The sequence below is a fragment of the Puntigrus tetrazona genome, chromosome 24 (genome assembly GCF_018831695.1).
Source record: "Puntigrus tetrazona isolate hp1 chromosome 24, ASM1883169v1, whole genome shotgun sequence".
NCBI classification, from domain to species: domain Eukaryota; kingdom Metazoa; phylum Chordata; class Actinopteri; order Cypriniformes; family Cyprinidae; genus Puntigrus; species Puntigrus tetrazona.
The window spans coordinates 7,501,768-7,518,540 of NC_056722.1; the positions used below are offsets into that span (position 1 = coordinate 7,501,768).

At 35.5% G+C, this 16,773-nt stretch overlaps 1 protein-coding gene across 1 annotated transcript in view; it reads right to left on the minus strand.

Annotated features, from left to right (window-relative positions):
- The window catches only part of pard3aa (par-3 family cell polarity regulator alpha, a), a 445,337-nt gene that overhangs the window by 108,583 nt on the left and 319,981 nt on the right, over positions 1-16,773 (minus strand). The window contains 2 exon segments of the mRNA XM_043225637.1: positions 1,238-1,445; positions 7,296-7,538. Of these exon segments, the coding sequence (XP_043081572.1) occupies positions 1,238-1,445; positions 7,296-7,538 (451 nt within the window).

Sequence of the window (16,773 nt, forward strand, 5' to 3'; positions counted from 1 at the left end):
AAACTCTGACATGCTGAAAATGTAATTAGTACCAAAAGTGTGTAACATGCGTTAATCGTTACACCAACAGTCGTGCCCCCACTACCAAGCACTGATTAAAATGAATGCAGAAGTTCTCATGCTCCTATTCCTAATTAATTAATCAAATTCAGCTGAAAACACGGGCCACAACCTAACATGTCATTATGGACCAGTAATTGTCCATCGCATTCATTCTACAGGACAAAAGAGAGCTGGAGTGGCGGAGCACGAATCAAGGGCCACTATAACTAACCCTTTAGTGCTCCTGAAACATGACCTGGAAACACTTGTCGTTTTTATTGTTCATTACGGAACAGCATGCAACGCACTACGCTAACTAATCCCATTACGCTAATCCGCCTCAAAACAACTTATTGTTCAGATAAGAGCGTGGATAATTTATGCGGGATTCAAATGAGCACCAAATCAGAATAATTAATGAAGGCCCCGGCTTAATTAGCCTGGCATTGGGAAACACTTCGCACGTTCTCAACCAATCGGATGCACGGCCCGTTATTTCAAAGAGCCCAGAGGGGCAGGAGACCAGGAAAGCACCTTTTCATGATAGCGGCCCCCAAAAGTGTGTTATCTGTACCTGTCTCGTCCCTCTGGAGGAGCTTTGCGAGGAGAAGCCAAGCAAATGTTAATCCTCCATATGGATTTATTTTCAAAATTAAGCGATTCCGCATTTGCTTCGAACTCTTTGTAGGGTGAAGTTGGCGGTGGAATTTTGCAAATCAGTCACAGTTGGGGTGACATTTAACCAGGCAACAAAGATGTTTACGAGGAACACAGAAGCTACACGTTTGCTGCCTTGCACATTAATGTACATGTTTCAGAAACGTTCCCAGTCCTGCAACTGCAAGTGATGAATATGAGCAAGAAACCTATGCATTGATGAATAAAACATTCCCTTATTAAAAATAACCTCCAACTAAACTGCCTCAAGCATCAACAAATCATAGCAAGAGTGTGTGGGTCAAGGCAAAATAAAATAAATTAACAATAAATGTATAGTGACTTTAATGACTGTAGTTTTATATGGTTAATAATAATAATAATAATAATAATAATAATAATAATAATAATAACAATAATATTATTATTAATTAATGTAATATTTAATTTAATTTAATTTAATTTAATTTAATTTAATTTAATTTAATTTAATCCAAGCCAAACCAAACCAAACTACACACAAGGCCATTCACTCTACCTGAACATGTCGCCCAGGCCCTTCAACACGCCTTTCTTGGCTTTGCTCTTGTCTTTCTTGTCCTTCCCTCCTCGCTCCTTCCTCTTGCCCTCTTTGGTGCGTCCTCCATTCAGCTGTTTCTCTGTGTTGGAGGGTGGGAGAGCGAGGTCTGTGGCCGTGGAAATGGAGTCACGGCCTGATCGAGAGCTCTCTTCTGTATCTTCTTCCACTGAGATGGTGGAGAGAAAGAAAGAGAGATAAACATGCAATTAAGCAATAGCAACAATTAGTCGCACAAGATTAGGTTCACCAAATAAATCCAAAAACCAAACACCAGCAACCACCAAAATACCCTTTCAAACATTTAGCAACTATTAGATCTTAGCAACCACTTGTTAAATAATATTAAAAAAAATAAAGACATAAAAAATTTCTGTCTATATATATATATATATATATATATATATATATATATATATATATATATATATATATATATACAATAAATAATAATAAATTAAATTAAATTTATAGTGACTTTAATGACAGTGGGTTTATATGGTTAATAATAATAATAATAATAATAATAATAATAATAATAATAATAATAATAATAATAATAATAATACAATTATTTTCAAAATAAATAATTATTACCAATAGAATGTTGTTTGCTATTATTATTATATTAACAATTTATTGATGATAATAATTATTTATTATACAAATAATATGTATTATTATTATTATTATTATTATTATTATTATTATTATTATTATTATTATTAAATTAAGGTGGTTGTTTTTTCAGGTATTTTACTTTTGTTGAAATTTGTTGAATATGACAGTTGACCGTTTTTTCTAGACATTTGTTTTTAACTGGAGCTCAACTGATACCCTAGTTTTACTGATAAGGAATTTGGGCTAATATAGTGTCTCAAAGCAGAAAACTTCAACGGTCTGACTTCTTTAAACATTGACTTAATAAAACATCTTAATGAGACCTCGTCTTGAAGTCCAGCTATATCTAACTGAGGCTCATGAGCTCCTCATCTTGCCCGAATCTCTTTTTTCCTTAGCAGACTTTTACCTCAGAGGTTACTCAATCTGAAGGAACCCCATTATCTTTTTGCTTCTGAAGGGTTACATCTTCCCACCACAGTTCGGCGGTCTCAAATTCGGTTACCCAGGAGCAGTGAAGGAAGCCTATTAGCGTTATTCCTCACTGACCCAATAAAACTAACAGAGAAAGTGAACTTAGAAGTTGAAAAGGCTAAAGTGCACCAGAAGAGGCCCGTGTTCTGTTCACCTCAGCGCTCTGAACAGAGTATCAGCAGTACCACATCTATAGCCGTCTCAACTACTGCAGTTTTTTGACCATCGATTACTGCATAATAGTTTCTCCTTCTGAAGTCGAGGTCTAGACATCATGCGGCCAGAATATAAAACCCCTGGAGTTTGACTGTATGACTGAGGGACGGTTAAAACAGTGCTGTCAGCTTTTACTAAAGATGTTCAAGGACAGATTAGCGCTGAAAAGGCATGGACGCGGTCATTTCAGCACCTTATTACCAGCTTTTCGTAGTTTCCCTTTCGGACGCAAAATTTAAGAGAGTAAATGTATTCAAATGCATCGTGCAATGCATTTTGCTAATGTTCGCGCTCGTCAAATTACTGCGGTATTTGCGCCATTTGTCAAAACCACTGTGCGTTTAAAATGGCTGCAGCTATTGTTGCTAGAAGAGCACGTGGAATTAAAAACGTTTTATTTCCACACGTAATTTATTTTGAACGCAAGAAATCATTTACCAAACTATATTCATTTTAATTTGCTCGACCATCGACTATTACACCCACGATACCAGCTCCATCAAAACGTATTGCAACTTCTAGCATTTTGTGGCCTCCGTTTCTTTTCAACGTACTACGGCTTCTTTATTCTTCGCGCTTTATTCTTTATTCGCGACTGCTCGAATTTGTTCTGCGCTTGGTATCTTGTGTTGGTTGACGTGTGAATGAGATGTTGCGTCTGTGTTTTTTCATTTGCATGTATTTAGTAAACCACCCGTGGAAATCTCCACACCCATCGGTGTACTTTAGTAATTGCTCTCTCGCACTACTTTTCTCTGTTTAGTGAAACTGGCTCTGCTGTGTTTGGCGTAACGCATTCAAATGACTTTTTTCAAGCAACAGTTTTTAATTTGCAAACATCAGAATGACTTTTTTTCAAATAATAAGGAAACGCAATTAGTTGCTTTTCACAGAGAGTAATGCAATAACGTAACGCATTACTTTTAGAGGTAACCTTCCCCGAATAACCCTTTCCCGAATAACTGTTTTGTGTTTCGATCTTTTCCGAAGGAAAGAGTATTTTATCACGTCACCACACTATTAAGATGTTTACTTGGAAGACAAAGAGTTCGTCTCTTCTAATGGACAAGCCGAAGGAGGATCATATTCTCAGAGCACTCTTAACATCTGATAGCCCATGAATTTTGTAACGCTGATTTTATGGATTCCAGTCAACGGGATGATGTATTTCATTAATGATATATTAATGCAAGTACTTTGATGCTGTTTTGGAAAAGCGAGCGACTCTCTGTGGGAACATTTTATTTTGAAGTATCGTTTGCAATGCTAATTCATTCTCCACCACCTATCTTCTTGATACGTCGCATATCGGTATAATCATAAGGGACCGCAGCTGGCTGGTATTGCTCATTTCCATTTCGGCGAGCGTCTGATTACAGCTACTGTCTCCATTCCTGATGGTCTGGACGTGATTAATTTGTCACTAATTGTAAGTTTAAAAACGCTCGGAAAAGAGGAAAAAATTAGAGGGCACTAAAAGCAAAGTGCTTTTGAATAGAGCGACGTAACGGCGGAGATGTGGCGCTGGAGACAGATGCCTGCGTGATTAGAGCTTATTAATAACCAACAAATCTCTGACGTGAGTGAGAACTGGAAGAAAGGCCTCATGAAAGCGAGAGACCGTCACGGATATATCTGTGTGCTCAGACGAGCGCTTGAACGCTTCTTTTGTTTTATTCACTATCAGTGTTTTCTGTCATTCTGCCATCTACTGAAACGATATCCGAACGGATGAGCACAAGACAAGGGTTTGTAAAATCAGTGCATTGAACAATTATACAATTCTTTTTGAGCTCAGGAGATGAGAATAATGCTAACACGGATTATTTGGATATTGTTTTTATCCCTTTTTTTAATTCAGCGATTAAAACTAGCCTTTGAAATGAGTCGTTTCGGACACCTCTTTTGATCACGTCATGGAAGTGATTCTGGATAGTCTGAGCATTGAGGAAAGCTCAAAAGGTTCATTTTTGCCTTCAGAAAGATTGAATCTTAGGAGATGGAATGAAAAATCTTGTCGCATTGTGAGAAAGAGACAAAAATAACCAATAACCCAGTGTTTTTCTCTTCTTCTACTAACCTTGAAGAGTCCACTGATACGTTAAGAAATAATGCACATGTGGCAGTAAAACGAATCAGTTAATTGACAAGTAGTTTACCGCTGGTATTAAGATGTGTTTTGAGACACATTCCTGTTTGCATCACCTTTGTCTTTCAACCACTTTCATGATTTCTTTGAGAGACCAATACCAGCTGAAAACAGGTCCACATTTTACAGAAGTGCAACCACAGGCAAGAATGCATCGGACAGGGCTCCTCTCATTTATTAGCATCCGTATTAAGTTGAAAAGCAGATTCGTGGCTATATGGAGTAGCAGTCAATACAGCAGCGACTTCACAGATCAATGGCCTTTTCATTAAAACGGTTATCACAGTAAGTTACGGTTCTGCTAATTGTTGACTGAAATGTAAAAAGGAAGGAATTACGGTAATTAACGGCAAATTTCAGCTACACAGGACTGAGTGGTAAATGTTTTGACACGGCAATCAAAAGGCATCATTAGTCGTCTCCTTTTGACGTGCCACGGTATTCATTTCTCCTTTAGAGCGCCGATCACTTCTAATGGAGTCTTGAAATTGCCACTCTGGCTAAAAAAGCCGGTGGGAAAAAGAGCCGAGCGCATTTAAGTCTGATATTTAAAAACATAAAACACAACGAAACACAGCCCAGCTCATTTTCCCGGCTGGATATCTCCCAGTGACACATTTTTCCTCGGGTGATGCCAAATTCACATTTTATGTAAATAAAAGTGTCTGTGTGGAAAGAAAAAGCCTGCCCTTATCTGTCAACTTTTGACTATTAACCTCGGTGACAGGCACAGGCAGGTTCCTCTTATCTAAATTGAAAAACAGAGTTATTTGAATATTGGAAGACGAGGAAATGCAATATGCTTCTACCGCCGAATCTCACACGTTTGCCCTCTATTGCTCCGCCGAAGAGATAAGACAGTATTTAGCCCAACGTGGACACAGCTTACAAGAACAAAGCGATTGAGGAAATAATTTGACTCTTTTGAAAAAAAATTCGGCTTCCTTTTAATGGAATCTTTTAATGGAGAACAAAGGGATGGCGTGATTTTTCCCTCTGGCAGGTGTTATTAAATAGACAGGTCTGTCGTACAGACTTCATAAACTCATTTGAGAAAAAAAATACAAATAAATTCACAGCACTAGGGACAAAACGCTGTATTATTAAACTCAGACTGCAGGCAAACTCTATGAAAGTTTGAAAACATTGCGATTTTTATTGTTTTTAATAAAGCTGTGTTTATTTGATCAAAACAGCTTTTGGTTTTCAACATTTATGATAATCATAAATGTTTCTTGAGCAGCAAATATTTATGCTGAAGGATCGCTATTCATTATCGTTAATGATGTTAAAAATTCAGTAACGATGCAAAAAATACATATAAAAATTCGAAATAAATATTTTCTTAATTTCTAATAGCGATGCAAATGCATTCCAAACTAATGTTTCCAAACACCTTACAAGTACTGCACACATATTTTAATTTGGTTCCTTGCTTATCGTGCCAGGAAAAAAATTAAAAATAAAATAAATCTTCAGTGCAATATTTTAAAATGGGTTAATAACAATCTAAAATATGAAAAGAATACAAATCGCTGCTGCGAGAAATCAATGAACCGTAAAAATGAACCCAAACGCATTTAGCAAATCACCGAGTCTGCGAGCATCGAGAAATATCCCTTTAAAACCCTGGTCCCATTAGAGAAAAATGCCCAGCGAGTACGTCTGGAAATTCATTTGGTCATGGGCGAAATGAATAGTGAAAGTTATACCCATGCTTATTGGCTGTTTATTTCCTTTCGGGTCTTTGAGGGAAGGCCTGACCTACTTACGGCGGGAGGATCTCTTCTGCTATTCTAATCTTCAGAATAACACAAGACGTCCTCGTGAGACCTTGTTTCTCCACTGAGCGCTGTCTATAAAGTGAACCTCAATAGGCGGGCGTCTCGTAATATTCTGGGCCAGTCATTGTGCGAGACAACTGATGAAATTGCCATTGATATTGTGTCAGATCGCCTTTACTGTGCCCTGCGCAATTATGGTAATAGCTGTGATTACATGAGTTGCCATTTTCAATATAAAGAGAAAACGGGAGGTTAAGAAAGTAGACGACGAGGCACAGGCTGGACTAAATAATGATCAAACTAGACTGTTGCATTTAAATAAAGCATTTATTGTTCGTGCAAGCTCACCGCCATGATGCGCTGCGGCATTTTACGTGCTGTTTGCTAGACTGTGCATGACTCCATGCTTTTAGTCGCAATCTGTGTGTGTGCGCGTTTACCTCGCTTTACGTCGAAACTAAAAGCTAGGTTGAAATTTAAGCAGATCGAGATTTATACAAAAAATGAGGATAAGGCCTCAATTAAGTCCATGCAGTTGCAGAATAAATCAAACTTAAACATTCCACTTTGAAACTTGTTCTCACGCATCCACCATGTTTGTAGTTTTTTAACACTTTTATTTGCGTTTGTAGTTCTAATTGAATGGATCGTGGACAATATTAGCCATTGCACCTCAGATTTTCAAAGGAAATAGTAAACCATCCCTGATACTCATTTCAACACACTATGAATCTATTTAGGATGGACGCAATGCAAACTGGGACGCAATACTTACGCGTCTCCATCCCCTCGTCGTCTTCGTCGGGGTTGACTAAAGTCAGTCCCGGCTTGTCGTAAGACTTGTCGATAGCCGCCCGGAAGCTCTCGTTGCAGCCCCGCCCCCTGACGATTCTGGGGCGTGGCCTGTGGAACGAGACGTCTCCGTTGAGCGTCGCCTCGGCAACAGCCGTCTGGAGGCTCTCCAAGGAACTCGACTTCTTCAAACCCAGCGACGGTCCCACGTCTCGCGTGGAGTTGCCTAGGGGTGGAGGAAAAAGAGAGAGAGAGAGAGAGTAAAGAAAACATGCCAGAAAGAGAAGAAAAAAGATGCAGTCTCACTTTTTTCCTCTATAAATCCTTCCCTCCTAATTCACTTCTATAATTTACATCCCTCGCTGAAGACAAATGTGCATATCGGGGTTGCGTTTATCTGCAGATGGAGGAGGGAGAAAGCGTGCTAAAATAATATGGAATATAAATGGCTCTACTGGATGCGAAGTGAGGTGTCAGACACATTATTCGTCTTGCATCCGTCACATTTTTAACTCTTGAGGTCATTTCTGCCTCTTTTTCCCCATTGGGTATGTGTGTGTGAGACGGTGAGGGAGAGAGCGCATAACTCCTCTCTGTAGTTTAAGGCACTGATGGATGGCCCAAATATGAGGCCCATTATCTTCCCTGTGTGGTCGTGGGAGGAGGTGGAGAACAAGAGGGAGGAAGAGCAAAAGCTTGTAGACTAAACACGCTCTGAGACTCGGCCCGTTCAGATCCGAGCCCAAACTCCCTCAACTCGTCTGCTTAATGACCTTTTCATGCATTTAATCCACTTGTTTCTCGTTAAGGGTTCCTCACAAAGACACAGCAGGCCCACACTTCAAACATGCACCAGTGCGGAGACAACATTAATCCTGCTTATGGTGGAATTCTGAAAACGCCTCGATCGGAGCGAATGGGCTTGGCTGCTCGGGTCGGGGATTTGTGTGTGTGTGTGTGTGTGGAGAGAGAGCACACAACACTAAATGGGAGTAAAAAGTGTTTTTTGGAGAGCAAAAAAAAAAAAAAAAGGCTCCTTTCATATGGAAATGGAACATTACATTGATTTTTTTTTGTGTATTTATTTGAATATTTATTATTTATTGAATTAAAAGGGAAATTTGGTGTAGAACTAATTAAAGCTTAATTTAGCAGCAGTTGACATTTTGAAATAACACTGCATTTATTTGATTTAAAATGTGTTAAAATGAACAGTACTGCAAAATATTATTAGAAATCTGTTTTCTATTTTAATATACGATCTAAAATGTAATTTATTGCTATGATCAAAGCTGAATGTTCTCATCATTACTCCAGTCTTCAGTGTCTCATGATCCTTCAGAAATCATTCTAATATGATGATATGATTTTTTTGTGAAATTGTTGGGTATTTTTCCCAAGATTTTTTTTTTTAACAAGTGGAATTTTGCATTTTAAAAATTAAAAATGTAAATTAAATTAAATTAAATTAAATTAAATTAAAATAAATTAAATTAAATTAAATTAAATTAAATTAAATTAAATTAAAATAAAATAAAATAAAATAAAATAAAATAAATTAAATTAAATTAAATAAAATTGATCAGTTCGTCTAGGTAGACCCCAAAGTTTCGAGCTATACTTTTACAAATACGCTTTCATGGCCCATGTAGTATTTGCTTAAATACTAAATATTGAAAATGAAATATCTGTGGCCATTCTCAATTCATGTCTAGCTGGCTCATGCGGTACCAAGCTAATTTTGAATCCCGTGTACGTGTGAGTTTGTGATATGTGTGTGTAATCGCGCGAGCCATACGGAACAGACCCCGAAACAGTTGCCAAGTACTAAAAATGATCTAAGCCACCTGCACGATTGGATAAAATAGTCTGTGTACCTCTAACAATAAACCTTGATAAACGGCGGCATGCACGGCTGCTTCACACACACGCGTGTGCGACGCTTTCAGTGATGTACGATAGCGCTGCACAGATCAACTCTAGATGATGCATTAACGTGAGTCCAGCTGCGTGCGTCTCATTGAAATGTTCGGCGCGCTCACGCTCTAACGCAATTAGCATGCAAATGATATATAAACAAACACGAAGCGACAGCAGCGCTACAGTTCTCCAGAGCGTAGTCCTTTCTGTTCGCTGGCGTCGTTTCTCGCTCGAAGACCTTCACGTCAGGTATTGATGGGAAACGTGTCGGCTGTGACGCCGAAAACACAGCCCTCAAACTCTAGCGTTTAACAGGCCTCCCGCTCGGACAGCTGTAATTATTTTTCCAATGGCTGCTGTTCTGTGTTTAGGTTTGGTTAGTGAGGCGAGACTCGGGCCCCGGACGCTCATTCTGTCAGCGAGCGCCTGTTTAAGGGCCTCAGGAACAGCGACCCAGAGCCGAGGGTCATGCTGCTTTGAAAATATGGGTCATTGAAATATACACACACCAAATGATACAAAAAATTAATTAATGAATTAATGATTTTTCCCCTTCATACATCATAGTTACGTTATTAATATTATACAAAAATTTAATTTATATTAATTTTGCTTTCATATACCTTTCATTTTTATTTTTTAAATTTAATTATTCTAAAAATGATAACATTTTAAAATAAATAACAGTTAAAAAAATGTCATTAAAAAAATTATGTCATTTATATTGTAAATATACAGGTTTTGTGTAACAACTGATGTGTTTTATTTATTATTATTATTATTATTATTATTATTATTATTATTACTAGTAGTATTTTACCTAAACTATATTTTTTTATAATTTTAGAGAATTACTAAACAAAATTTTTAGTTTGCATATATATATAATTAAATAATTAAATAAATAAATAAATAAATAAATTTTTTTAGTTTATATATAATATATATATATTTTTATTTATTATCTATTATTTATTTATTAAGTTATTTCTTTTCATTTAGTTACTTTTTATTTACACAATTTATTTATTTTTTATTTTTTAATTGTATTATGTACTTTCTTCATAAGTTTAAACTTAAACCGCTAGCTTAAAGCACACAAAAACAGCCATATAACACATACAGAGATCACAGACACAAACAGAGCTGCTGGCGCGTTTAAGATCTCGAGAGCTTCCTGGAATTGACGTTTGCCGTTTCAGCAGACCTTAAAACCGTTCTTCTATATATGTGAACGTCACATATGGTGGCACTCTGTGTAAACACAGCCGCTTTCAGTCGTTCCTGCTCTCAGATGATGCATTGAGCTGGACTCGATGGTTTGGGCCTTCTCCTAAAAACATCTACAGCACGCTGAGAGTCCTGACTGCTTTCAGACGCTAAATGAAGCGTTTCTGCAGCCCATCTTCAGCAGGAGAGACGTCAAGCAAAACAGCCGTTAGCCTAGCAAAATAAACCTCCGACGTCGTAAGAAAACAATTAGAAATCTATTACCTTCCCTTGAAAGACGAGGGCTTTAAACATTGTTTTAACGTTTAGAAATGATTCCAGGTGTTTTACGAGATGATGACCAAAAGGAAGCCGAACCAGAGTCGAAGCCAGAGTGTAACCCTCCTGATCCTTTAACCAAACTAACCAGCGCCTAACCGGTGCCAAACCAGACACTGACCCGATCCAGGACCAAACTAATCTGGTCATACCGAGCTCCTAAAACAAGATCTAAAACAATCTGCCATCATTTTTCACTTCTAATCCATAACCCTAAAATCCAAAAGACGACTTTGTCAAAAAAAAAAAAAAAAAAAGACAATGATCAAGCTTGTTGATCTCTAAAATAAATACATAAATAACAAAGAGTGACAATAAATAGTTACAAAAAAACTAAACAAAACAAAATCAAACATATAAAACATAATAGTGATATAAAAAAATATAATACTACTTTAAAAACAACTAAAAATTATATAAATATAGGGTCAATCTCCAAAAGTATTCAATCTAAAAATAAACTAAAAATTAATAAATAATTAAAATTATATTTTTATTTAAAAAATAGTTTAATATGGTATATATATATATATATATATATATATATATATATATATATATATATATATATATATATATATATATATATTTTCAAGTAGTATAATTTTTTTTACTAATAGGTACACTTTAGCTGTTAATATACATCTTTAAGGTACCGATACGGTCCTTTTTGATACAAAAAATTATGTAAAATAGCGTAAAAAATGATAATAAATGAGGACTGGGGTTACCGAGATCCAAAAATGATTAAAAAGCATAATAAAGTTACCATATTAACAGCTAAAAAACATAAAAAAATTAGTATGATGCAATTATCATGTTATTATAAGATAATTAATTAAAATGAATGAGGTATTGAATATGAGTACGATATATATGTGAAATAAATAACTGATAATGAGGTGAGGACCGTGTTGTTAATTTCAAAAGAATGACCAAAATGCAGCATAAATGTACCAAAAAATATTCAATACAATATGAGTATTCTATAAAATAAAATTAAGCAGCAATAAAAAAAAAAAAACGAATAAGGACTTTAATAAGGAGTTTTTTCCCCCATATTTCAGACTGGTCCACCTGCAGAGCACCGTATCTGCGTCTGTCTCTGTTTGTTATTAACAGAAATGAAAAAGGAAAGACTCCAATCCGTCTGGCACGCATGTGAACTCGGCCCATATGCTGGAGAAGCTCTTCAATCAGCTCGCTCCTCGTAGCACGTGAACACGAGGCTTTCAGAGCTTTACACACAGAGAAACACACACGAATCACATCTGCATCGAGTCTCCGGCGAGCAAAACACGGCTCGTAATTGAGTTTTGATTCTGAGGGGCGGCCCTCACCGGATTCTTATCATGTCACATATATAGAGTCTTATTGATCTTGATCTCACTGCATTTCTTCTCCATTATTTTTCATGTATAGCTGAGAAAAAGTGTAGTGATTGTATTAGATAGTAATATATATATATCTCAAGGTACTGAATGACTTTCACACTGGTGACTTTCCTGGTGTTCTTCCAAGTACCACAGAAAGTGTGTTTCAGTATCCCGTACGGTACAGTATATAGAAATTAGTGCTGTCAAATGATTAACGGCATCCAAAATAAAATATGCGTGTGCTGTGTATATTCATTATATCTATGAACAGTTCATAAGCAAAAACTTTTTTATTTTCCAAAATAATTTTTTTAGTATTATGTTGTTTTTTTTTATGTTATGCTTAGTTGTTGCTATTTTATTTTATTGTATTTATTTAGCTTATTTTTGTAACCTAGTCGAAAAAACTCAACTGCAGTTTGATTAAGATTTACTGGAATGCAAAAAACCGGACTCAGATTTATTAAAAATGGAGTAAATTGAGATTTTATAGTGTGTATGTATATGTGTGTGTTTCTGATTTTATATATTATGTATTTCTAATTTTATAAAATTATTATATATATATATATATATATATATATATATATATATATATATATATATATATATATTTATATATTTTATATATATATATATATATATATATATATATATATATATATATATTTATTTATATATTTATATTTATATATATATTTTATTTATTTATTTATTTATTTATTTATTTTTTTTTTTTTTATTTTTTTAAACAAGCATGCACTGAACCAAAAACATTTTAACTGAACTGAACTTTCCATTTCACTCTGTATTTCTCAGCTTCAGGAATACATTACATTTTTACAATTATTGTATTAAATAATGTTAGTGCATTAAATAGTTCTGTTTTAATCCCAGTCTTTTTGAGCAGATTGAAGAGATCGCACTGATCCTATCGTTGTGTGCGAATTCAAAACAGCAACTTTATACCACGATACTTTAAGTGGAAGGAGAAGAAACGCAGCGAGACATAACATCTGCGAAGACATATCTATATCATAAAGCTCCTTTAATTCTCCAATCCTCAAAGGCACCTCGAGCACTTTAACACCGAAGGAGATGACCGAACTATTGCTAAACGGCTGGAGATATCTCGGTGAGTGATACACACAGGCCAGCAGTTGCGTATGAAAGCGCCATCCATCGCGTGTAATTTATTCAGCAAATCTGCAATTTTACGCATCAACTTAAAAGGGTTATTAGGTTAAAAATAGCTCCGCGGCGGCCAAGGAGGGTTCGTCCTGCTGCGTCCAGGAAGATTGAAGGAGTCCGGGGGGTTAGATGCTCCTCAGTGGACCGGAGGATGTCCAGGTTGTCCCTCGCTCTCTACATCTGTCATAATTAACCTCTAAAGCCGCGCGCCGATCAGTCAAGACTCTCTCATCTGTCGGCGACGCTCTGAATCTGCTGAGTCACTTCCACGTTTCTGCTCGGTCACAATCTCTCTCTGACACCCTGAAGGTTGTGAGCAAAGATGTCTCGGATGTGGAGACTTTACGTCAGCCGCTCTCGACCGCGAGGAGTCGGGGTTTATTAGGAGAGCGCTAGTTTACAAAAATATCAACTCTTCACGCTAGAAAACACCTTCTAGAGGGGGTTTTAACATTTACTGTCACACTCTACATCACCACACCAGACACATATTATACATGCAATTATTAGCAATAATATATTTTAAAAAATCATTTAATTAATGCATTGTTAGTATTATTATTATTATTAATTTGATATTTTAACTTCTCTTACTCTTTTTTATTATTTATTTAATAATTATTAATGTTTTTTTTATTAACACAACTGAGCTTGCTTGTCTTTGAAAGGTTTGATTAAAAAGACAAAATTCACTTTAATAAAATATTATTTATTTATTTACTAATTAATTTAAATTAATTGATTCATTTCATTTGAATTTATTGATTGACAACATTTTTATTTTAAATTCGTTTAACCTGATTTATTGAAATAGCCAAAACTAAAACATAAATAAAAATTGATAAAATAAAAAAAAAAAAAATATATATATATATATATATATATATATATATATATATATATATATATATATATATATATATATATATAATAATAATAATAATAATAAAATCTATCTCTTTTTTTCTCAACTAAAAGAATTACTAAAATTACTAAAAACTAAAAAGTTGTATCTGATATTATTATTTAATGGAGCTAACATGAATTAAGTAACAGTTGCATTTTTATTGACTAACAATAACAAACATGAATAAGCGCTGTAACAAATGCTGTTAGTTGTAGCATTAATTAATGACTGAACCAGAAGCCTATTGTAAAGTATTAGCAAAATATGAAGAGCGTCTCAGGGATACTACAACAACCCTGAAACAAACACAGCGTTGTTTTAAAGATGCTGAAGCTCACTTTTACTAGAAGCGTGGCTTGTGAACAGTAAAAGCAGCGGACACCAGTCGTAAACTCCATCCATTCAATTCCTGCCTTTTTTTTCCCAAGGATATCTGATATCACAGAAATAAAATAAGTAGCGAGCATCACTTCATGTTTTGGTCGTAGGGAGTCTGACCCTCTGGTCTCCACACATCTCCCAGCATGCTCTCTGCTCTGTAACTGAACTCTCTGCTCCAGACGCCTGACGTTGATGGATTAATTGCAGTAAGCCAAAGCGTCCCGTCTGACATTGAAGCAAACTGAACTTCAGCAATCTCTCCTCACGCACACACACACACACACACACACACACACACACATACACACACACACATAAACACACACACACGCATAAACACACACACGCACACACACACACACACACACACACACACACACGCATAAACACACACACATGCATAAACACACACAAACACACATACACGCATAAACACACACACACGCATAAACACACACACACACACACATACACGCATAAACACACATACACGCATAAACACACACACGCATAAACACACACACACACACACACATACACGCATAAACACACACACACGCACAAACACACACACGCATAAACACACACACACGCATAAACACACACACACACACACGCATAAACACACACACACGCATAAACACACACACACGCATAAACACACACACACACACGCATAAACACACACACACACGCATAAACACACACACACGCATAAACACACACACACACACACACACACACACACATACACACACACACACACACACACCTCTGTTTCTTTCCCCATTCCAGCAGCTCTTGGCATAATTAATATTTTCTTCTATCATAGTCCCTCAAGAACAGGCAGTGCGCTCCGCTTTCCAAAAAAAAGTTGTTGCCAAAAGGTCTATTTAACACCATGGCGCTTCGTTTCAATGGGAAAAAAAGAGAAAGCAACACCCTCTCTGATTTGATGGCAATTACTTCAAATGACTTCCTTAACGAGGCCGACGCACACAGCCGTTTAGTTAGATTGATTACTAACAGTTACCAGCAGATAGGAGTGTCATGAAGTCAAAGGGTTTCTCCAAGCACGGATTAAACTTGTTGCTGGACTCATTTCTGCCGTCACCGGTGCCCTAGTGCTGTTCATTTGTCATTTTAAGAAAACCGAGGCTCTGTTCCAAAACCTAGCGAGTCGCCTTGCTGCCTACATAGGGAGCGTCTTAATGATGAAGCAATCTCATCTCCAAAAACACGGATGGTTCTAATAGAGACTGATCTTAGCGTGTGGCTAAGCTAAAAACAAACACGTACGTGACTCTGATGGACAATCAGACAAAAGCTGTCATCTGTGGCACAGGTAGATTTGTAGCAACAGACAACAATACATTGCCAGAATAAACATGATTCAGTTTGCTTCTTTAATGCGGAAATATCTTTAGGATGTTAAGTGCAGACCATGTTCTATGAGGATATTTTGTACATTTCCTACCATAATATGTCAAAACTTAATTTTTAAACATTAATATGCATTGCTAAGAACTTAATTAGAACTTTTTCTCAATATTTAGTGGTCAAATAGTAATATAAAATATATATAAATATATATATACATATATACATATATATACATATATATATATATATATATATATATATATATATATATATATATATATATATATATATATATATAAAAAAAAAAAAATATATATATATATATATATATATATATATATATATATATATATATATATATATTAAAAAATATATATATATATATTGAATATATGAATATATTTATTCAATTCTATACTATGCAGTATATAACAAAACACATTTCTAAATCGATTAAAATACAACTTAACCATGATTTTACTACAATAAAAACCAAAAATCATGGTTACCGTAGTTAGGGTAACCATAAACTAACCATGGTTTTGTTACACTAATTATACTTTAATCATGGTATTTTTAATAAAACTAATATAATAAAAACAACAACAACAAAAAACATAGTCACTACACTGGTTTTCATAAGGAACTGTTTGACACTAGCATCCTGCTAAGCTAAACAACAAATAAATACTGAGTGAAACTGACCATTTTTATTAGATTATTAAACATAATGTGTTCTATATTAAAACGGAATA